Raw genomic sequence first — 22,970 nt, forward strand, 5'->3', positions numbered from 1 at the left:
GAGAGCGCTAGTTGCAGCCCTAATGCACCTGGCATGGAGAGAACTATGATAACTTTTTGAAAAGCACAGTCAGTAAAATTTATGTGGAAAGGCCAGATTTGTGTGAAAAAATCAATTGATTAGAAGCAGCATTGCAAGGTGTGTTCTGCAATTATTATTATTAAATAAATATATAGGGGTTCCAATGAAAGCTGTGTTTCATTGGCATTTTCAAATATTTAATATTTATTTTGTCAGTTTTTTAAACAGACTTTCCATCCCTTTATTTTGTTTTCAAACCATTTCTTGTACTTAATAAATCTTACAAAACCAGTCTGATGTTAACAAAAAGTACATTCAATACGAATTAATGCAATATCTTTCACAAGCTATTGATATACTCGTCTGACACTTAACTAAAATCACACACACTCTAAATCTGTAAAAAAAGATGAAAACAGTAACTTCTGATGATGTATTCTATACACTTTTTTGCTCTTAATATCACATGTCCCTTAAAGAAAAACAATTTAGTTTTTCCTATTTGAAAGACTACTTTTCTAGTAAATAGTTTGTTGTTGGGCTAGAAAGTAAATATACACAGTGTTTTAATAAGCTCTTTAGCTGACTTTCAGATACAATGATGTGCAGTGTATTTGTCAGCAAGTTTTCGTTGATCATTATTTCGTATTAAGCTGTGAAATGTATAACATTCAGAAGTTTTTGTCTGGCATGTACTTCTGATATTGCTTGAGGAAATATTTAATATTGACTTCTCTGAAAATGACTGAGAATCTGGCAGCCTTTAGCAAAGATGTTAAATGAAGACTATTGTCACAGATAAGGAAACAACATTCAAAAGCAAAAACAAATTATCACAAAATTAATGATGGGCGTGTCAATCATTGCTTATTTTGCCAAAAAAAAAAAACCTTTAACAATCCAGGAAATTTGCAGCCATCAGCAACTCCAGTGCAATCTCCGGGGCGATGGGAAATTCTGGAATCTCAGTACTGCTGTTGGTGTATCGTACTTTGTACATGAAATAAGTACACACTTTGGCCAGCACATGGGAACTATTATTAATAACAGAGAGTTACGAGTTTGTCCTTGTCAGTTAAACCATACAAAGCCATGTCATTTGACAAAGATGGTGCTCAGAAGTGGAAAACTTAGTTTTGACAGTAGTAGCTATCTGTTCTGAACAAGTTCAGAATGCGTGAGAAAATGTACAATTTGTACATTCCCAAAAAGATTGACACCACATTTTGATGGGTAAGTTACTTTAATTAGTCTATGGTAAAGGCTGTGTTAAGAGAAGCGGCCCATACAGCTGGAGCTTATCCTGATTTCTGTAGCATTAAGTGGCTAGGGGTAGATCTACATTGTTCTTCACCCCTAAGGGGTACCGATTCTAAAACAGAACATCTGTCATATTTTTCTGCTAAATACCCTAAAAGGTATCACAAAAGTTCCCACTGTGGACCTTTTTAGGCTGAACACCTCAGAGGTACTTAAAATTATTTCTTAACCCCTAAAAGGTACAACGAGCACTCTCACCCTTTTTATATCAGAGTCTCCCCCCTGGGAAGAAGAGCCTTTTAAACCAGTTGCAGGTCATAAAAATAATGTTTCTACTGCAGCTGTACTTACGGAATTTCTCTGAAGTGGACCTCATTGGTTTCATTCTCAGAAAACTGGCCTGCATAAGAAGAAAAAGGAAATTGTTGAAATTGTCATTGTAGCAGAGATGTTAACAATATCAAATTAAACTGAATATTACAACAATAAAATGTTTTCATTAAAATCACAGCAAAAGCCTGTAAAACTTTGAAAGAGATTTTATCATACTTAGTTTTACCTGGGCCACTTAACATAGCTTTGATTGTTCCTGATGTCAAGGCATAGTCCCTGTTGATTATGAATTCATGGTCATCACTGGAAATCAGCTTCACATACATTGCGTTTGGTCCTTCGCAGCCTCCATAGACTGGCTCTGTTTGGCCTTCATCAAGCTTCTTGTCATCACTGTCTGTCATCCTTTTAAAAGATAAACAAAAAAAATTAAGTTGAGAGAGGTTGGTACGTGCAGTACTGCAGCATAGACATAGAGGATATTACACAGTGGCGAGAAGATCTGAATTTTATGTTCAAGTGGCAAGAACTATATCTCACGAGAGAGGGCAGCAAACGAGTGAGATAATGTTTTTGCCATGAGAACATAAAATTCATGTCTTCGAGCTAACGTGTAATGTTCTTTTTATTACATAGACATGCTGATGACGCCATTTTTGACGATTTTCCGAAGATTTCTGACCACTTTTCGAAGATTTTCCAAAATTGTTCTGAAGGGCAGACGTACATTTCTGAGCATTTTCCAAACATTTCTGAACATTTTCCAAAGATTACGGAAGATTGCCGAAGATTGCCGAAGACGGCCAAAGTAGATTCGAAGATGTTTTGATCATACACCAACAAATTTAAGTGTAGTTAAAGGGACAAAAAAGAAATGTTATCAAACATGATATCTTCACATGTGAAGATATCATATCTTCACGTGTGAGGATATCATATCGTTTTTATCAATTTTTTACCACTCGGTATACCGCTGACTTTTACATGATAAATGTAAATATCCAGTGACATGAAATCAAAGTTACAGACTACTTGTTATGTGCAAAGTACTTTTAATAGCCTGGTCACTGAAAACTTGGTCACAAAAAAAAGATCTCTGTTTTAACTAGGCTAGCCAGCCTACTCAGATGAACAGTTCAAATTTTTCTAAAAGGTACAGGGATAAGGCAGGGCTGCAAATAACAGTCAGTCATCGGACATTGGCTGACCCAAATTTGCTTGTATCCAGTTAAATCCTGACTGTGGTTGGACATGATGTGTGGACTATTTGTTTTATTGTAAATCATTTTAAGGTAAGGATGCATAAAAATCTACCTTGAGTAAATCTTACTTTGTGTTCCAAGGGGACGACCTTGGATTCACAGCTTTCGTAAGTCATGTAAGTAACAAAACAATATTAAGATGGGTAATAAAGTTTTCTTTTTTATATGTCCTCTGTTTTACCTGAAAGGTAGCATTTTGATAATGCTTTTCAATGCTTTTTGTATTGCATTTCAATGGAACATGTAGGTTTTAAGGCCATCTCAACATTTTGAATTTTGAACTGAATGTGGAGATGGCAAGGAATTGAAATCCTCAGTATTTGCTATTCACTTATTGATATGCTCACACCTTAAATAATTCTAAAAGGTAATTTTCAGCGATCAGTGGCATAATAAAATTGCTCCTTTTTTCTTACATGGCAATAATATCATGTAAAAACCACTGGAATGCACACCGACTGACTTTTTTACGAGCCTCTAGGAACCTTTATAGGCAAACGCTTGTGACCATCACTCTTCTTGAAACCAAAAAATCTGCACAGCTGTCACCACATGATATTCAACCATCTTTTGACATGCCATCTCTTAACATGCTATGTAACCTGGCCTACATAAAAAATGTTAGAACTTGACTTTTAGTCATGAAAGACAGATTTAGTTGGCATTAAAATAAGGTTGGAGTATCAAGATGTCATTCTGTGAAAGATAAATCGACTGTTATGAATGTTTACATCTTTTGAAGACTAAAAGCGGTAGCGCCCTATTCTACTGGAAGTCACTATCGAGAGCTGATCGACTACACTCAAATCGTTTCGATTATCCTGTAAATTGGGCAACAGTAATAATTATCCTTTATTTGTCATTTTTTCCAATTACAACCAGAAAAATTGCTAGTTTCACAGTTAAATGGTCTGTTATCAGTTTGCATAGCACATCGAGAGATGGCATGTCAATAGATGATCGAAAGATGTTGCCTATACATGTAACACTGAAAGCAGACGTAAAGGATATAAAGTTTTGAACCTTTTTTGGTGATGTTCGGCCAAAATTTGTTTTGTGGACCAAGATGGTGTCTATGTGCTTTCAAGACAAAAACAATTATTTGCAGCCCTGTGTGTAAAAGGGGCTATCTCAGAAACTGTGCCAAAACTGGAGAAATGATGAAAGCGTGCTAAAAAGGTGCTCGTTTTACCACAGCTTACACTTGGGTTTATGTTTTACTTATAGAAGCTTGACTGTCTCTTATCTTACAATTGAAAACAAATAACTTGTTGCTGAAATACTACAATTACAGAATTGAGCAAATTTGTTCTTAGCAGAAAGAAGCAAGTCTGATTTTAGACATGACCACAAATTTTAACTGTTTTGAACCTACTTTATCCTCTCAAACGAATCAAGTTTAAGACTGTAACATATGATGTACACAATTCTAAAATGTCTACAACCGCATAAATGCATCGGCTTCATGCTTCAGTTGTTCGGTGTTCTCTAATCTATGCCTGACAAGCTTTATGAGTAAAACTTGAGTTAAATAGCCTTTTACATAGTCAGACTTAAGTGGCCTTGCTAATAAAAATTTTCAAATATTCATGTGTCAAAAAATGCATTATTTCAATTTAATTTGATGTTAAAACCGGCGAAATATATAAACATTTCTACGGTGCACTGTCTCGTTCAGAGAACTGTATCGCTTTCAACAGAAATACAAAAACAACGATATTACTTTAACCTAAACGACAAAGAGCTCTTCTGTTACACAAGACGACGACACAGGAAATTGTTCCGTGAAAAACCTTTCGACCATGCTTAGCGACAACATGCACAATACACTTGACTCACACAACAAAGACGAGCGAGAAAGCCACAGAAATTCGTTCAGTAGAAGACTTTATGCCTGTACTTACCTCGCCGAGTAGTCAGGCTATTCAGACGTAGGCTGAAATCACCTAAAAATGTCAAAAACAGAACAATAATGGACCTTCCACTTTCTCACTTCAACGCTTCTGAATAAACCTGACCTCAGTACTTGATCCCAGATTCTTCGCGGTTCCAAGTGGTAAACATGACCTGGAAACTAGGGAATCTCTAAGCCCGCGAAATTCGCCCGCGAAAAGTCGAGAAGGAGCGCGGAAAATTTTCGTCCATTGTTAAAAAAAAAAACAAAACCCCCTACAAATAGCGACAAAAGTACCCCTTAGAAATTACAGCTGGGAGCAAATAGTCAATTCTGAGAGAAATCGCCTTGCCTCTTATCCAATGGGTGACAGCCAGGAATCGGGAAACGTTTTCTTAATACCTTGGCATAGCAGCGAGTTGTTAGAGAAACTTGACAATGAACAAGCTACTCATATGCATCTCACACAAAACTGTGTGTCATCAGGAGGCAGCTGAGGTTACAGATGAGAAGAACAGATCAAAATATAGAATTTACCCTTAAAAGAAGGTATTTGGTGGTTTCAGGTTGGGATGGGAAGATGGATGGGCATTACATGCTGATCAAAAGAACGCTTTGAGGTGCATTTGGATTACTTTTGTTCTGTGTTGTTGCTGTTTTTTTTTCCACAAGTTGATTTTTTAATGTTGGCTTGAGCAAATGCCAAGCATAGAAAAGTTAGGACATCCACTAACAGTGGGGCAGGCAAGGTGGGGGGTTCAGAACTGCTTCCCATTGTCTGTTCTTCTGCCTCCCATATCTTTTTCTCAAGACTTGCGCCCTTTTTCGCCTTGCTCCAATGCCGCTTGACCTGTAACATAACCACCTGTCTCCCATACACCTGCCACTGCCTCTGCCCCATCTCCCGCCAGCTTACAAATCTCACAAAGAGAATAAGAAAAACATCTGCTGCTCTAATCTATTTATTCACACAAATTATATGTTTTGATCACATTTATAATTTATACATAATTTTCTAACTTACAATGTATTTCACACTAATAATTCTTGATGAAATTATTTTTGTATCAAAGGTAGCTGTGAGAGAGGAAGAGACATAACAAAATTTATAAAAATTTCTTTTGGATGAGGTATTAATTCTCAACTGAACTTGTCTTTTGCACAATTTTAGGCAAAAGGGTAAAGACACTTTCTTAATATGAACACAGAAACCAATTATCTGCTAAAAAAAAATAATCACTTAAACAACATTACTGATCTTGTTCATGTCATTATTCCTCCAAATACAGAAGACTGCCTCCTGTTGGTGATTATTATCTCCGTTTATCCTATTATTTGAGGCTTTCCTAAGATGTAATTAATAATGATTTAAACAATAACATTATTTATTTATTTTTTTAACTCTAACCAACAGAATAATATATTCCTTTAAGTGTTAGACAACAATCAAATTCAAGAGAAACTGCAAACATTTACCAATTACCAATGTGCAGGGGGTAGTGAAGACAAGGGCTTATGTACAAAATTAAACATCAAAATCTATGTGAAATGTGAAAAACTGTATATTTCTTTAAGCCAAGCTACATGGCTTCATTTTGTGGCTCCTGCCCGGGCAAGACTATCCGCTGCTTCATTTCCTGCAATGCCTTTATGTCCAGGAACATGAGTCTATAAGGAAAAAACAAACAGCAAGCAAGAGTAAGCAAAGTAAATGTATCTTGTGGCAACAACTTGCAAGTGGCCATGAGAAGAGTGGTATAAGGTAAGAGAAAAGAAAGTCAAGATAAACCTTTATGTAATACACTGATTTAAGTTTAAACTAAGAATTTTCTCTTAAAAATGGTACAAGACCCAGTTATTTGTTATTGACTACTGCTCTACCCAAAGATCTGCACTGATTTATGTACTGTCAAGTGTTTCACACACAACATTCTCCTTGTAGCTGAGATTGTGCACTACACAGAATGCTATGCAAACTGTAGTGTGGCTGAGAATAATATCTTTTACCACAATTGCTACTACATGTAATCTCGCAATCTGAATGGCTAATTTGCCGTTGTCGATAAGAGTCCAGATAACGCTGCTCACATCAGTGTGCCAGGCAATGCCTTTTTTAGCTTGTGCTCTGAAAAAAACATTTTCCTTGACATTGATGTTGTGGTAAAAAACAAATCGAATGTGGTTTAGCGTTGTTTGTACTCTTATCGACAACGATAGGTGTCATCACAGTGGTCAAAATTTGTTGTCGCCTTACTCCGCTGCGCCTCGTGAGTCCACAACATTTTGACCACTTTAATGATGCATACTTGTTCTCGATAAGAGTACAGACAACGCTAAACCACATTCAATTTGTTAAATTCCCTATTGCTGCTTTTCAAGTGACATCATCATTTTCCAAAATAAGAAATTACCACTCCTTCTGAAGTTTTAGTTGCATCAGATGAAAGACCCTCTAAAAACTTGACGTTTTGCAGCGTTTAAGCTCGACAGGGTTCCTCATTTTGAAATAGGGCACGTTTGAATTTCCAAGTTTATGCATTGTGTGACATTAAAATGGCGGCCCAATAAGGCTCTCGAGTAGGTCAAAAGATGAGTTATTGCACAAGTTTTTGCTAACTAAGCTAGTTGTTGCTCTATAAAAAGTGTTAATTTCAATGTGTCGGAGCTCTAGAGTAATAACTTTTCATTTCAATGGCAAAACTTGATGACAGATGTTTCTGTTACTTTACGGCCGCCATATTTGTGTCCCTCTGAGGGACACAAACATGGCGACTTCATACAAAGCTCTATAAATTTGAGTGAAACACTTCTCCGAATAACGGGAGAATGAAAAACTGCACAGACCTAAATCTCAGCAAGGTTGTTTATATTTCAATCATCTTTCATATCCTAGCTTCTTGACTTAATTTATTGAATGGTTATAATTTTTATTTTTGATGGCGTGACACTGCAAACCAGCCATTGGCAGGGCATACATGCCCTTCAAGATCTTTATTTACATATATGTGCACACATAATTTACACCTGTGCATGCTTTAAATTTGATATGTAGGTCAGACTATGGCAACAATAGATCGTTTTCATGTGATGTCACCACTTTCTAAAATCCAAAACTAAAGAGCCACTAAAGTTTTTATCCTCATCAGGCACAAGAGGCAGTATATTTACATCTGTTTATAATTTTACAGCTCAGTAGTGTGCTTTGTTTTGAAACCAGAGCATTTTGAATTTCAGGGTTATGGAGGTGTGTGACACAAAGCTACGATCGAGTTTGTTGAAAAATATACACTTATCTCATGATTTTGAGCCTTTTCAGAAGTTAGCGCATTAGGAAAAGTGCTTATGTAAATGCTTGTTTGTTCAGTACTGATAATCAGTCACCTAGATAGCCAAAGTAAGTTCCAGATGTTTACACTATTTTCTGGCACCACATTGGTGTACCACAGTTGTACATCAACACGGCATTGTCATAACGGGCTCGGTAAATTCCTGCGAAACATTTTGACGAATATCTGAAGTTTGGGGAAACGCACAGGCCTAAAACTTGGAGGGGTGCCGTATTTAGTTATCTTCTGTAACATCACAATTTCTCAGCTTTTTCCACTGGATGGTTTTCGATTTATTTTTTTATAATTGTGTGACAGTGAAAACGATCTATACAGCTGATGTGGACCTATTTGGCCCTGACACACACAAAAAAAACTTTGGTAAAACTTTACAGTTGCTTTTATCTTCAGTAATTTTAGTGCAGACTAGGGTTTGCACCTCATGTTTAATATTAATATTTCCAAATTTGATTAGATTTCTTTTTGCACAAAATACTCTCCATCAGAAAAACAGATCTGAATCAAAATACAGCTTACCCATTTGACATCAATTTCATCACAAAGCTTGGACAGTTTCTGAAATTCATTCTTATTTTTCACTTCTGTTCCATTTACTGTCTTCCAACCATTCTTCTTCCATCTCACACACCAATCTGTAGCTCCTGACAATTTAACCAAGGAATTAACAACAAATTAATGCTCAAATCACCCAAATAACAACAGAAATGTGTTAACGAAAGCCAAAGTTTGACTTGTTGCCTTTCAAATCTAAGAAAACTTGCAGAACAAATGTGCAAATTAAACTTGCTGAAAAATCCGATCTAGGCAGGGATACTGCTAGGGCTTATTTCACTGCCTGAAAGAGACCATCCTTTAACTGGGCTGAACATTTACACAAATACAGTGCAAAGACTTGTGCAAAATTTGGAGCTGCCTAAAGACCAGAAAAAGCAGCTGGGCTTGCCAATAAGCCAGCTTACTGTATCCTTAGCTAATGCACTCAGCCATTCAACTGTGGCAAAAATCCCTTGGGAAAAAAAAACAGCAAGTAGCACATATTAAATCCTTACCATTTATAGTGTATTTGCTATCAGTCTTGATTTCCAATGTTTTATGTCCCAGATCTTTGGCTGTCTCCAGAGCCTTGACAGCAGCCTGTTGAAACAAACAAGCAGACAAACAAACCTTAAGTTATTATGAAAAAAACCTTCAATTTCATATATATTGGTACAAATGTATCCTCACTGCAAGAAAAAGAATAGCTTGATCAGCCTGCAGAGGGCTGTCATCAATATTAATTTTTTACACATTTGTATGAGCTTAATCAGTTCATTTCTTGTGCATATATCTGTTTATGCAGAAAATAAGGACACACACAGAATAAGTCCACTTAAGTATTTGAGAGTTGCAAAAGAAAACAAGCCTTTTACCACAACGAAGTATTGTGTATATAAAACTTCAAGAGGTTACACAGCATGCAGTGCATGGTTCTCAAACCACCTCAATCAGACTCAGACTCAGGAAGGTGACTGATGACCCATCTTCTAACTATTCACAGAACTGCCTACCATTATTTCTGCCCTTTGGTTGGTTTGTTCTCCGTCAAGACGGTCACTTATATTCCTGAATAAATAAAAGATCAAATATTTAATTTGTTGCTTTCTGCAGATTTTTAGGAGTTGCAAAGCTTTTCATGATAAAGTTATAGGTGATAACTCAAAGACAGTGACTTCTCTCGACAGCAGTTTTCAATTGCATGTCGTAAAACCAAACACAAAATAATTAATCTTTCTGGCCAATCACAATGGTCACAACAATTCCACGAGCCAATCAAAACTCAAAGTAAATACATGTAGCACATGTGATGCAGGGGAAACGTGTATGGTTTTGGTTTTACTTCTGATTGGATGAAAAAATGACACAAGTCTTTTCTGAGCCAATTTGGTAGTGTAGTAAATGCAAAACCAACTACTTTTGGACACTCAAGTAAAAACCACTCTAAAGTGACGTTCTTGGGACCAGTTGTAGATGTCCATTTTAGAGAGATGTCTGTCTTAAAGAAAGTTTAGTTGAAAACAAACAAGTGAAATTGAGTCAGGACTTGCCAGCCAACTGCTATATGTCTGCCTTAGGGAGGTATCCAGCTTACAGTGGCATGTGCTTTGAGAGAGTTAACTGCAACATTATACATTAAACTGATACTTCACATTTCATTTGATATCTAAACCAATTTTCCTAATTTATGTTCTAATGCTAGGGAGACCATCACTCAATCATTACCAATAAATTAATGAAATGTTATTCATCAAGGGAAGCACCAAAAAGTATGCAATAGTCATAAACCTCTGTCTAGACCTCATAGAAAAATACAGAAATACATCAAAGCCTAGAGTCAAGAACTGTCCTAAGAATATACTTTAAAAACAAGATGCCACAACACTAAAAGAAATACACACAATCACTAAACACGTGCAGATAGATATGTACCTGGTATTCTCAGGGCCCCAATATACACCAATACCAGCCCTGGCACCATTTCTACCATTCTTTGAGCAGCAACCATCAGTATACACGACAGGGCGACTGTTTGACGAGGACTCCCTACTATTTGAAGATGAAGACAAGGAAGACCAGCTGGTCCAGCCTGAACTCGCTACTGAGCTACTGGAACTTTGTTTGTAGTACTTGACCCCTCTTGGGTTGGAGTAGTTGTTATAGCTACTGTTGAAGGTGTTGTCAAAGTGGTTACTCTCAGACATCTCACAGTAAGTTCGTTTCCTGCTTTCCTGTTAAAAGTAACAATATTGAGGTGAATACAGCACCTTTCAATAACATGTAAACTCTGCTCTATTGTGTTTGCATTTCGATGCCATCAATCTTCTTAGCGGACCTTTCAGGAAATAGAAGTTTTCTTCAACAGGTCACGTCTGTGGGTTGTAATTGATAGATTTAAATCCATTTTGTTCATTTCTTTTTCTCAAGGTTCATTGGTTAACATCATAATTATGATTGATGGCAACTAAAAATGCCATTGTTAGTTAAGATTTTTTGAACTCCAGATCGATTCAGAGTTTGCATGTTAATGAAAGGCGCAGTAAAACCTTCCTTTAAAAGTGAATGTTCAAGTACACTTGTGAATTGAGAAATTTTTGATCAGGGGTTGAGGACAGAATATAACACTATTAATTGACGAAACAGTTATAGTCTCCAAGACTCTACAGATGCCTGGGCAATTCCCCCAGGACTAAGATGTAAGCAAATGCCTGGAAATTGTCTGGGGGTATCAGTCAGAGCACTGCTGGGATTGACTGATGTTATCAATTAAGCAAGAATGACTCGAGTGAGAATTATTTCAATCAGCATGTAGAGTAAAACCTTACATATGGGGCTGAAACAGTTGAAGATCCACTAAATCCAGATCCTGATACAAATGTTTCAGCCTCATCTTCAGTGGAAAACTTCTTATATCTAGCACCAGGAAAGCCTTTGACATAACTCTCACACTCAGCCCTGAAACAATAACAAAAAATATAGACATAAGGAAACCAGCTAACAACAGTGTAGGATGTTAGGTAAAATAATTTACTGATCGCATTTGAGGGAAATCACCTCGCTAGAAAGGATACAGTTCATTTGTCTGTTAAACCGAGTCGTAATTAGCGAGAATATTTAGAGACATTTGTATGAAAAATCCTCTCCTCACAGGAAACCAATCTATGTTCTTCAAATATTTGACCAAAAAAGTCTTCTGCTGGGTATCTTTTCCTTGAAACTCATAAAATACTCAGAGAGTCAATCACTCTTAACTTATTGGGCATCGAACTTTTAACTTTTCCCACATATTCACCGCAATTTTTGCTACAGTGTACGTTTGTCCCCCAAGCAAGATGGCGTCAGAAACCGTGAAACGCAGCCTTGGTCTGTTCATTGGCGCCCCAAATAGAATTTGCTATTTTTTTAAACAACCTGTTTCAATCTTGTTCAATTTGGTCCATCCACATTGAAGACTGAAATGGTCCAATCTAGCGTCTTCTTAATATAGCGTTTTCTTGAGAAGTGCAACCTTCTACACCAGCAAGAAACTGACTCGCTCAGAAAACATGAAGCGAAAGAAGTTGAACGAGTATCTGACATTTTGCTATGTATAGCATATCTACCATGTTTGAAATATTCCCGTCTTCCTTCCAGTCCGTACGGCATAGTAGCCGCCCTTTCGTCCCATTGTCAAGGCCTTTAAAATGTTCTGTAGTTTAGAAAGCATGAACGGCCAACATCAAAACCATGTCGAACAGAACGAACAACAACAGTCAACTGTTCAAAATGGCGCGAAGAGTTAACTGAGCAACCACCCACTAGTTTCCAATCTCAAACTGGCAATATAGGACGCCTGACGAGTTCCTGCGTTGAAGAGGATAACGAACCTGGAAGAGGGTATACTGACATCGATCGCAAAATCAAACTGAAAGAAGAATTTCTGCCGAGCAAATGACTGCAAAACTACTTATGAAAAATGGAAGGACAATGCAATGGAAAGCACCTCACGATATTGGGATAACTTGCTTAGGCCGCGTTCTTCACAGAACTGCAACGTACAGTCAAGGGGCAATTTGGATTTCCCGCGGTATGCAGATAAGTTTAGCTTTATCATATACAAATAGACCATAACCGGAATATTTGCATGGTATTAAAAATGCTGCTTAAATCTTTATTCCTGATTAACACAAATCAAAAGTCCCAAGGTGGGGTTGAGATGTCGATTTTAGTTTTATGAAACAATATGAACCAGTGCATGGACTTGTTGTTGAGTCTATTGAGGACTGGATGAGGTAGTGCTAATGTTTGTAACTAATTTGTTACTGTTTGAAGGCTTTTTGGTGACTGATAAAAACTGCTTATGCTGCATTATTGGAAGCATACTTATCCAGAGATCCAGGGGCAGACATCCCGCTCCTCGCCCTCTCTGCAAATGTTTCTCCCGTCGTTTCGACCCTCCCTCGCCCCACTGACTGCCCCTGGGTCCCGTAGGATGGTTGTTTCAACGAGCACAACAAGGAATTGTGACAGAAAAAAGGACAGCAGGAAACCTCAAGAAACATTCTAGCATGGAAATAGATGCACTGATGAGTCGAGATGAGCATGGAGCATGGTCAACACTGGCGCAGAATGTCGGAAGGTATGTCATCGAGTTTCTTACATTCTCTTGTTGGTATTCAATAGACATTTTTAGTCATTTTTCAACTGCCACAATTATCCAGCTTTTCTCTTCTTTTCTTGTGCTAAATTTAAAACCCTAATGGGATGAATATAAAAGCTGCAGGCCAGTGTAATGAATTCATAAAGAAAATGACCTGTTGAGAACAATATATAAACCCTGCTAGATATTACACTGTATAAGAGTTTCTGTAATCTTCAATTAAAGATTATTTTTAAGAAATAAAGGGAAATTAAATTCTTTATCACTTCTATTGCGACACTTGCTCGATAAGACCTTCTCGCCCTTGCGCGTCCATTTTGATTTCGTCTCACGCTTTCTTTCTCATCATGCTCGACAAACTTGCGAAGAAAGGAGATCGGTTTTGTAAAACGCGTTTCATAGAAAATAAAACGACTTCGTGTTTTCACGTTTTTTCCTGTTAATGATCTTTGCCGTAAAGGAGGTCTGTCCCGTTCAAATCACGTACACTTCACGGAAACTTGGGATTACACTTCACGGAAACTCGATACTCCATTGTTTAGCAGATCACGTTTCTCGAACAAAAAACAGTCATAGCACGTTTTACACCCAAAAAATGTCAATTCACAGTCCCCTAAAATACTCTTTACCAAGCCTTTGTCGGTAAAATCCGACCTTGAAACTTTTCAAGGGAACATATTGCAACAATGTTGCACTCAACTTGTTGCAAACGTTTGGCCACTAACTCTAGATCTTGCAAATGCTTGGACAGCGATGTGGCAATACCGGTATATTGGGATGACACATTGCGTGCATTTTTGTCAATAACTACGAAACTTGCGAGCTCTTGTTTTTGTTGAAACATGGAATTAGTCAAAATTTTACTGGAAATGTAATTCAAAATCAAACGACTGTTCTCTTATTTAAAGGGTGACCGTAACGTTGGCTTGAATCTGTCGCCTTTGAATTTCTTTTCGTTTAGGATCAACTACGGGCTAGCTAGGCAGCCTACAAAACAGGCGGTTGGTGCTTGAGGCAGATCGCGGCGCGGAGCATCCTTCACGCTATTCAACTAAATCGGTTGCATTAAACCACTTAGCCGCATAGTTCAGATTTTAATCTTTGGGAATTTCCTTTCCTATCGTCTAAAATGGAAAAATTCTCGATGCCTTTGAAGATCGCAACAAGAGAAAAACTTTTCGTGCGAATCAAGCGAACTGGAGCTGTTTTCACGAAGTACATATTCATTGAAATTGCCAAACTGATATCGAAAATAGCACCTGTCGCAAACACTTGTAAAATTGTCAGAAAATTTGAAAGTTTATGTAAACTGCTAATTGCACTTTGAATTCTTTCAAACTTTGTTAAGTGTGTGCTAAAACTATGTCAACGAGAGCGATCATTTTCTATCATATTCTGTGAAACTGAAAGTAAACAAAATGTGTTTGCGTAGGAAAATGACATATAAATACGTTGCATGAGGTTATCGTAATGCTATCAAGTAGGAAAAATACCGTTTCTACCTGAACTTACTTTCAATAACACTAAAAGGAACCGGTGTATGTGGCTACTCAATTGAATTACAACACAACAATTGAAGTTTTGTGTTTAAGTATAATTGTGTGTTTGCTTTGTTTAGTTTTACGTTTGCTAAGCTCTTAAGTCACGTAACGTGTTTTTTAATTATTTAATCAGGAACTATGCCAAAACCAGTTGTGAATTGAAAACAGGAAACCTGGGTTTTACAGTTTTTACAGTTCAATCGGCCGAATTCTTCAAAATACGAATACTTGTGTCATAATTTTCCTTTGGTCGTTCCACACCGCGGAGCTTATAATTATCCCGCTTTCCACAACATTTAAAGCGACTGGGTGTATTTCTAACCCCCCCCCCCCCCCCTCCTGGATTGGAGGACAGTCCATTTCAGGACTTCCCCAGAAACTCACCTGCAGGGTGGAGAGAGGTGCTGTAGGAGTAAAGTGCATGTCTTGCCAAAGAACACGACAAGATGACCCCGGCCAGGCATTGAACGCGGACCGCCTTTTATTTGGTGTCATAGGCTTTAACCATGTAATTCGATCGGTTGGTTAATTCTTCATTTCATGAATTTTTTTTTTATTTCGTAACTTGATGGTGCATTTTAACAGCTGTGCGGAGCGAACACTCCCGTTCAAAAAATACACGTATCTGGAAGGCCGCATCAGATGCAAAGCTCCGAAATGATCTATCAACGGCTGTAGATAGACAAATCTTATCTGATTGATATTCAAGTTAACACACGTTGGCAATTGTTTTTTATCATTATTGACTTCCCACGGTTTGGAAAAATACGGCTGAAAGTATAAAATCTAGTTACATATATAAGATTAACATGTATAAATTAAGTCTGTTCTAAGTTTAGGTTAGTTTTTATTTTAAAAAGTCAAAGATTTTCTACTTCTCGGAAAAGAGCTCCCTGAAAAAGCACAATTTACCGTGAAAGAACTACTTTTTTTTTTTTTTTTTTTGCGTCAGTAATATATAAAGTGATTGATTGTTGGGTTATTTCCTTCGTTTCGTTTCATCTCCTTAAGATTACAACCCTTGATTTTTGACACTTTCTAGAAAAAAATTGACGTGTTGAAAAATATATTTTCAGGGCAGCAAATGGTTAAAGATCGGCTTTGCCAAATGCAACCGTTAACAATTTTCCAAAATTGATATCAGATTTATGATAATATTTGAGCGTTTTAGACTTGTTCAGACTGACTTTATCGGTAGATAATGAGGGAACGCTCATAAATAATTCATCAGGGTTTGACATTTGCAGTATTAAAGTTGTGTAATATACCTGTTGTATTTACAAGCTGGAAACATGTGTATATTAAGTGTACGTTAGATCCGAGCACTGCACGTCCGGCGTTGTGTGGGCAAAACTCATAAGGAATTTTAACTGGTGAAGCGAGGAGTTGTTCCGTCGATGTTTTAACTTACTGGCAGTTCAGCTGAGACGAGAGCTGCACCAGAAACAATTTTGTTGTACTTGGAAGTCATTTATAGTGGTGGGTCATTGTTACTATATCGTTCTAATGATTACTTTTGCGTTTCAATTTCTCCTTTCCTGTATGCGATGCTAAACGAAATGTTTTTCAGGAAATTTGTCCTAGAGACTTTCTACATAGACATTTTAGGTTGTAAATTAAACGTCGCCAAATGACTGCTTTTAAGCGATATCACAGTAATTAAGTATCACTTCTATCTGCTGGTGAAAGCTTGTAAGAGCTGAAAGTTAACGAGCTTTTCCATGTACATTTGGAAGTAGAAGAAACCTTGTGGTAAAAGTCACAACCATGTAGGGGCCGCTTTGCTGCTAACAATAGAGAATGATACGGGTTTGCAAGCAAGGCTCACATCGGCGGTAAAATGGGATTACAGAATCAATTGACCAAAGCAGTTGAAAACTAGTTTGCTCGACGTCACCCAACTTAGCATTACCTTTTCTATTTGATTTACATTTTACGCCTCAATTTTCTCCGTCCCCTCTGTGACCGGAACTATAGAAATGTATCATTTTTGTCTGTAATTCATTTTACAAAAGATATATTGCACAGCGGAATATCATCGAAGTAAGGTGATAACAACGGTGTTACATGTAGTACGAGTTTTGGTTTTGGCACGTTTCAATTCTAACAAGCGGACGATTATATACGAGGTATAACACTAATACGAATGGTGAACGATCAAGCGAGTTTGTCGGGTATTGTCAACGAAATGACTGCAATATTTACGCGTCCAAAATGTAGATGCGCCGAACGTCACTGAACGTAAAAATGTTTTATTGCATTTCAGTTGTAGTGAAGTTTTCGCTGCTGTCCACTAAACAAACAAATGTTTGCAAATTGAACAAAAATTAAAACATCACGAAAACCAATCAAGTTGATTCGTTCAAAGTGCAGATATTAATTAAAAGGAAATTTGGCCATTTTATGCATTCATTTTGCGACGTCGTTATATTCTTGTTTACTCGGCGAAACCCCCAATAAGGGAGATATACTCTTATTGATTTCCACGGGTGTCTGTTAAGGCAGAGCAAAATTAATATCATAGCCAACTGGCGCAAACTGACTTGATCTATAAAGTTTTAATTGTTTCGGGTAGAATTTAAATTTTACACCTAATCGCACCTTTTTGGCACGCTTCGGCGGCGCAGTTGTGCGTTTCGTAAACGGTCGATGCCAATTTCGCGACACTTAGAAATTTTTTTAACTATCAACGAATTTTTCTCTACAAAATTAAAGAAAAAAAAAATTGTAAGTAACCACCCAGTCTCGAACCCGAATCCTCTGTTTCCTAATTTCCTTCTTATACCACTACACTACCAGGTTGATCCGCCAAATCTCCGCAAAATTTAATTATAAGACGTGACTTTCTTAAATATTAATGATAGAGTTGCCCCAGCCATCAAATAAAAGCTGAACCGCAAGCAAACCAGAGTGAATATGAACAATCAAGAATTTGACAAGTTCGTTTTACTCAATCAACAAATTAAAACCAGTTTCTACCTTGTCCAGGCCTATACTTAAGCAGATATGGCATCGTCCATTCTGAGAGGCTTGGTTACCAATGATGGCATCGACCGTTAAAAATGGTATCGACCGCTTACGAAACGGAAATCAGCTTCGGCGGCATATCAGGTCAGTTTGGTCGAGCCATGGTTCGTATTTTGGCGAGACGCAGTTGAGACAAAATACCCACGGCGAGATTAGGCCAGTGACTTTATATGGCAGGATATCCGGATAGTACACACGGCTTCTGATTGGCCAATTGCCAATTTTGGTACGGAAATCATACAATCTGTGGCGTTTCTCTGAATGAACCAATCACAAAATACATTCCTTGCGCGCATCCTTCGGTATCCCTTCGGTGGGGAAAAACCAATTTCGTCTATCTTCGGGCGCCTTTGAGTCAGTGATGCTGGTTGCGATATACTCCTTGAAAACCCTAACGATCAAGTACAATTTTTAACCAATCATTGGCGACAATTTTTGAAAAGAAACAATTGAAGATAATTTACCCGCGTGCGACTTCCAACGGCGGGGAGGTAAGACAACCATCAGCTCAGATTCCAACCAATCATCTGCGACGTTCCTCTAAATAAACCAATCACAAAATACGCTGTTTGCGAGCTTCGTGTGGTAGCGGGAAAGTTCTGAAGAACGCTTTGAAGTGGCCGCGATATAAAACTGTAGTCAAGAAAAGACTGGGACGAAATTTTGAATTAATACATGTTGTGATGTTTTTGTCCAAATAAACCAACTGGGAAATATAGTGTGTGCGCGTTTTCTAGTGGCGGAAAGTCTTTGAGGAAAAACTATTGAAGTACTTTATTTCGTCGAGAATTTAATTTTAAAAAATCTCGTAGTGGGTTTGGTGAAATTCCCTGAAAGCTCACCTCCCGTCAAAGCGACTGCATCTTCAGTTGCTATCTTTTTCTATGCAGCGATCGACGCAAATTATTTTTTCTTCTCTTAGAATTTCTTGCTTAGACTGACTAGCTGTCAGCTCTCGGTTTCGTAAAACGACCGTTCTGAGTTGATACAATTCCTTGGCAACAGTAATGTAAATAGTCAGTTAGTGATTCTCAACAAGTTTATTTTCAGTTTTCAAAATTCCTTTCCATAGGTATTCTTTACTGTGTTCCCAATTAGCATCGCATAGCAGTGTTAAATACATTGGAACTTAAAATAAGGAACTTACATGTTTAACTACTTCTTAAAATGTGTTCGTTCGACACAAGTTTCTGAAATGCTTTGTATTGTTCAGCGCGTCTTCTATCTTAAAGCTGTTCATGTTTTCGCTTCCGCATGACGGAAGAATCGCTTTGTTTTGTTACTAATCTTTGAAATTTTTCCTCGAAAAAACCCAGCGTCGATATATCCGCATTATTTCCCCACAAACTTGTAAAATAGTGCAAATCGAGAACACAGTTTCGTCGACATCTGGGACAGACCTAACAAAACGTTCCGAAACGAAATTAAAATTCGAGCAATTAAAAGGTAAAATATAATTAACGGAAATCTACTGTCGATTTTGAGCTCTTAAATGTCAAATTACGGCGACAACTTATACATAGGACATTCGCTTTGAATCAAGTTGAATTTAATTGTGCGCGCAAAAAAGAATTAATGCGTCTTCATTCAATTGTTGTAAACGATACTCTTGAATTCAGCCAGAAGTGCTGGGGAAATTAAAAAGAGGAAGTATAAAAGTGGTAAAAACAAGCTTCGAGATATTTAATTTCGTTTGAATTCAATACCATCTTTTTCAGTGTAAATATGAAGTTGTCAAGAACCGTTGTCCCTTCTCGAAATACTGTTTACCGTGAAAAAGTAGTTTTGTACTAAGTTCATAGGCGTTTCTGTGGACACTAATGCGTGAAGGGTTTTGGAGTTTTTATCTTAGAGATACTAAAAACGGGACAACTGACAGAAATCGGTTCTAAAAGAAGATATTGATATTGTTGGGCCGAGTACTGTATTCGTTGTTTAGTACGAAAAAGGAAATGATCGCTTTAAATACATCTGTGTCAATTTGCTTTGCCAACGTCAAGATCGGCGTTTCTGTCGCTACGTTGACAAGACGAAGCAGCTGATACGCGCTGTTGGCAAATTAAAACTTTCTTAGTTGACATCAAATCGAAAGGAAGAGAAAAATACAACTCGGATATCACGAAAGCGCGGTGAGCTTGGAATGGCGTCTAAAAACGTGAAAGATCAGAGGTTTGGTTGAATCGTCTGCTAACAACTTTTCATTGCATTACGGACTTTCGCGAACTGCACGCTGCCATGTTTTTTTTAGTTCCACTCAGTTTAATTAAACTGTTCCATGTACTTAACAAGGCGATTCCGTGACGAAGTATATGTTTAGGAGAAGTCTAATCTGCTTCTGTGTCTCTCGTTTTTTTTTTTTTTTTTTTTTCACTCAGGAAAGACGAGTCTGCAATGGATACTTCAGAGAAAGGTGTGATTATGTTCAATGTTTAAGCTGATAACCAGTGATTTAATTCAGCCCTATCTCTCTCCAGGGCTATTTTTCGGTGGGTTAGCTCTGATTATTTAGTAGTGACTTCAATTCTTGACTTAAAACGGCGGCAAAACGCACATCAAAGTAAATGTTCTTCTATTACATCAATAAAAAGTGATGCCGTTCTTCAACGAGTTGCATGAAAACAGGCCGAAACTGAGACTGATACTAGAAAGAAACAATGTTTAAAGCTAAATTGTCATTATACGTTCGTTTTGTGGTTGACATGTCATCTATGCACATCATTTTACATAAAAACTTTGATTAAATTTAATGAAAAACACTTTAGTTGAATATGTAGTGCTGTTATTCAGTTGTTCGCGCCGCGTTGTTGGGGTATCAATGCTCAAAGCACGCTTGACATTTCTCTCACAATTGTCGTTTGTGCCCGGCATTGGAGAAATCTAAACGATCAAGAGACCATGATTTCCTCATTTTCTCTTGAAACGAAGAAATAACAAAAAAAGAATGGAAATCTTTGCCACTTTATTACATTGGATAAACTGATTTGCAGGAGCTTACGAGTGAAAGAAGACCACAAGTTCACGCAAAATTTTCACAGTTAACATTTAATTGCATTCAAGTATACGAAATTGTTGTGCGTTTGCAGTTGGTAAAAGGTCGTTTGAACTACACAAGTTACGGTTTACAGCACCTTTTACGAGTAATCTTTCACGTTTGCATTAAAATACAGTCGAACTTTCCGTAAGCGCTTACGGGAGGTGGTCGCTTAGGAGGGCTTAAACCATATTGGGTCAAAATTTTGCCTCATTAGCATAAGGTAACTGCAGAGAACCCATGTTATAAACGTTTTATTCACATGAAAAGTCAATTTCGAGAAAAAATCCGGTACTTCCCATGGCCATTTCTTGAAACCACCCAGGACTGCAACAATGTTACAACACCTTATTATCCAATTTCCGCTCTATGAGGGATCTGTCAAGTGGTCGTTTATGGGTGGTTAAAAACAAAAGAAAATTTCAAACTTTTAGCTCTAAAAGTGGTCGCGGTCGCTTACGAGAGATGGTTGCTTACAAGAGGTTCCAAACATAGTGATTTCACTTGGAAACTTTTGGTGGTTTGGAAAACTGGTCGCTGTGGAGAGGTGGTCGCAACATGCATGCACGTAACCAATAACCTCCATTTGGCGCGAAAATATGCTCGGCCATTTGTCCACGGACATTATGTGTTACAGAAGCGAACAGTTTTCGACAGCGAAGCTCGAGGAGCTTCGATGAAGAGATAATGTCCAAGGACAAATATTCAAACACATTTTTAAAGTCAAATGGGAGCTATTTTGTTTATCATCCTTCAACTGTCTTCCGCAACACGCGCGATTTGAAAATTGGGGAAAATAACTCGGATATTCGCCAATTTTAGTTGGAGCACATGATAAGTTCAGACCAATTGTGTGCGAGCGAAAATATTTGATCATGATGGATTATAAAGTTGGATATAAGAGCGTGGAATTGACCATGTATAACCTGCAAAACAATAAGTCCCTGTAAAGCTGCAATTTAAAATTGTTCTCGGTTCAATCTACGACGTTCACAGGAATGTAATACTATTTGTTCAGGGACCGAGTCAGCACTAACTCTGTTAGGTTACATTATATCTGAGATTCATGCAATCTGGAATTAACCTCTCATTTCTGGACTTGGACTTAAAGGAGTTTGCTCAACTTGCAGTTCGCCGTTTACGATCCTAACCTTGTTTCTTTATGTTTTATTGCTATCTTGTTGGTGTTTTCCTATCTTAGTAAACAATTATTTTCAGGTTTCCCTCAATATAAAGGTAATTTTGTATGTGGCCAAAATAACTCAAAAGAACGTGACTGAGCTCCTTTAATGCTAAGTTGTTTTAAACCCGTTTTTTTTTTTTAAGAACGGTTTCTCATTGAAGGTATGTTGTTCTTGCAGCCCTTGTAAGTCCAAGGAAACCTAGTGTAATGGAAGGCAGGATTGAAGACACGTTTTACAAAGATCTTAAACGTGAATGGAGATCTGGCAGCATAGCTGTGATGACTGATTCGTTCAAGAATCTCCCTTTTGTTGTAAGTACTAAAGTTACATTTGTTAAGACCCGGGGCACTTTTCATTTGTATGAAAAAATCTGTTTTTCTAGTGGTAAACCAAACGGAACAGGCCTTTCCATTTTCCACGGTTTTTTTTGGAAAATTTGGAATATTTTCGGAGCTATTCCTCTTTTCTCGTTTTTACTGGAATGATCGGAAAATCACTGTTCCATTTGCTTTTTCACACTATTCCGATGCTTCTTGATGAAATACGCTGTCGTTTCGATGGGAAATGCAATGGCATTCATTCTCCGCGGTTAATATTTTGCTGACGACCTCAACCGGAAAACAGAAGATTGATGGACAGACTTGACCTAAGACCCGGAGCCCATGACCCAAACGCATTGTTTTCTGCGTTTCTGGGAACGTTGCACGGAGTGTTTGATTGGTACCATAAACATACTTGCCGTTGTGGTCTGATAGCATACACACCAAAAAACTCAAGCTTCACGCGAGGTTGCCTAGGACTGTCGCGCGAGTCAAATCATCAACAGTTATTAATTTTTATTGACGATTTCGTCAGTTCCAAAGACTTAACCCGGCCGTGCTTTTTATCAGCCTTCCC

General features: G+C 37.6%; 3 protein-coding genes across 6 annotated transcripts in view; 1 reads left to right on the plus strand and 2 right to left on the minus strand.

The window, feature by feature from the left end:
* The window catches only part of LOC145462727 (uncharacterized), a 179,673-nt gene that overhangs the window by 87,069 nt on the left and 69,634 nt on the right, over positions 1-22,970 (plus strand). Inside the window, exons 1-3 of one of the 4 annotated variants that reach the window (XM_081446319.1) lie at positions 12,512-13,269; positions 20,234-20,268; positions 22,251-22,384. The exons of 1 other annotated variant lie outside the window; for it this stretch is intronic. In XM_081446319.1, the coding sequence (XP_081302445.1) occupies positions 13,199-13,269; positions 20,234-20,268; positions 22,251-22,384 (240 nt within the window). In that variant the 5' untranslated portion in view covers positions 12,512-13,198. Of the gene's footprint in view, positions 1-12,511; positions 13,270-16,084; positions 16,311-19,778; positions 20,028-20,233; positions 20,269-22,250; positions 22,385-22,970 lie in introns of those variants that run through there. 2 more of the 4 variants (XM_081446321.1, XM_081446320.1) reach the window with 2 other exon arrangements.
* Positions 238-4,909, minus strand: LOC145462760 (elongin-C-like). Its single transcript, XM_081446353.1, has 4 exons — positions 4,781-4,909; positions 1,841-2,019; positions 1,633-1,681; positions 238-1,055 (listed from the first exon to the last, which is right to left on the minus strand). The coding sequence occupies exons 2-4, from the start codon at positions 2,016-2,018 to the stop codon at positions 914-916; spliced, it is 369 nt and encodes a 122-aa protein (XP_081302479.1). The 5' UTR covers position 2,019; positions 4,781-4,909; the 3' UTR covers positions 238-913.
* LOC145462756 (ribonuclease H1-like) lies at positions 5,717-12,436 on the minus strand. Its single transcript, XM_081446348.1, has 7 exons — positions 12,254-12,436; positions 11,477-11,606; positions 10,584-10,882; positions 9,665-9,719; positions 9,167-9,251; positions 8,634-8,758; positions 5,717-6,438 (listed from the first exon to the last, which is right to left on the minus strand). The coding sequence occupies exons 1-7, from the start codon at positions 12,355-12,357 to the stop codon at positions 6,361-6,363; spliced, it is 876 nt and encodes a 291-aa protein (XP_081302474.1). The 5' UTR covers positions 12,358-12,436; the 3' UTR covers positions 5,717-6,360.

Source organism: Orbicella franksi, chromosome 12 (genome assembly GCF_964199315.1).
Source record: "Orbicella franksi chromosome 12, jaOrbFran1.1, whole genome shotgun sequence".
In the NCBI taxonomy this organism is placed as follows: domain Eukaryota; kingdom Metazoa; phylum Cnidaria; class Anthozoa; order Scleractinia; family Merulinidae; genus Orbicella; species Orbicella franksi.

Excerpts from the sequence above, each read along its gene's own strand:
- LOC145462756 (XM_081446348.1), bottom strand. The coding sequence starts at position 12,357 with ATGCTTTCTAAACTACAGAACATTTTAAAGGCCTTGACAATGGGACGA. Across the intron at positions 10,883-11,476 it reads CAACTGTTTCAGCCCCATAT|GAAAGCAGGAAACGAACTTA; the intron begins GTAAGGTTTTAC and ends TACTTTTAACAG. Across the intron at positions 9,252-9,664 it reads ACCAAAGGGCAGAAATAATG|GCTGCTGTCAAGGCTCTGGA; the intron begins GTAGGCAGTTCT and ends TTGTTTCAACAG.
- LOC145462760 (XM_081446353.1), bottom strand. The coding sequence starts at position 2,018 with ATGACAGACAGTGATGACAAGAAGCTTGATGAAGGCCAAACAGAGCCA. Across the intron at positions 1,682-1,840 it reads AGCTATGTTAAGTGGCCCAG|GCCAGTTTTCTGAGAATGAA; the intron begins GTAAAACTAAGT and ends CTTCTTATGCAG. Across the intron at positions 1,056-1,632 it reads GTCCACTTCAGAGAAATTCC|TTCCCATGTGCTGGCCAAAG; the intron begins GTAAGTACAGCT and ends TATTAATAATAG.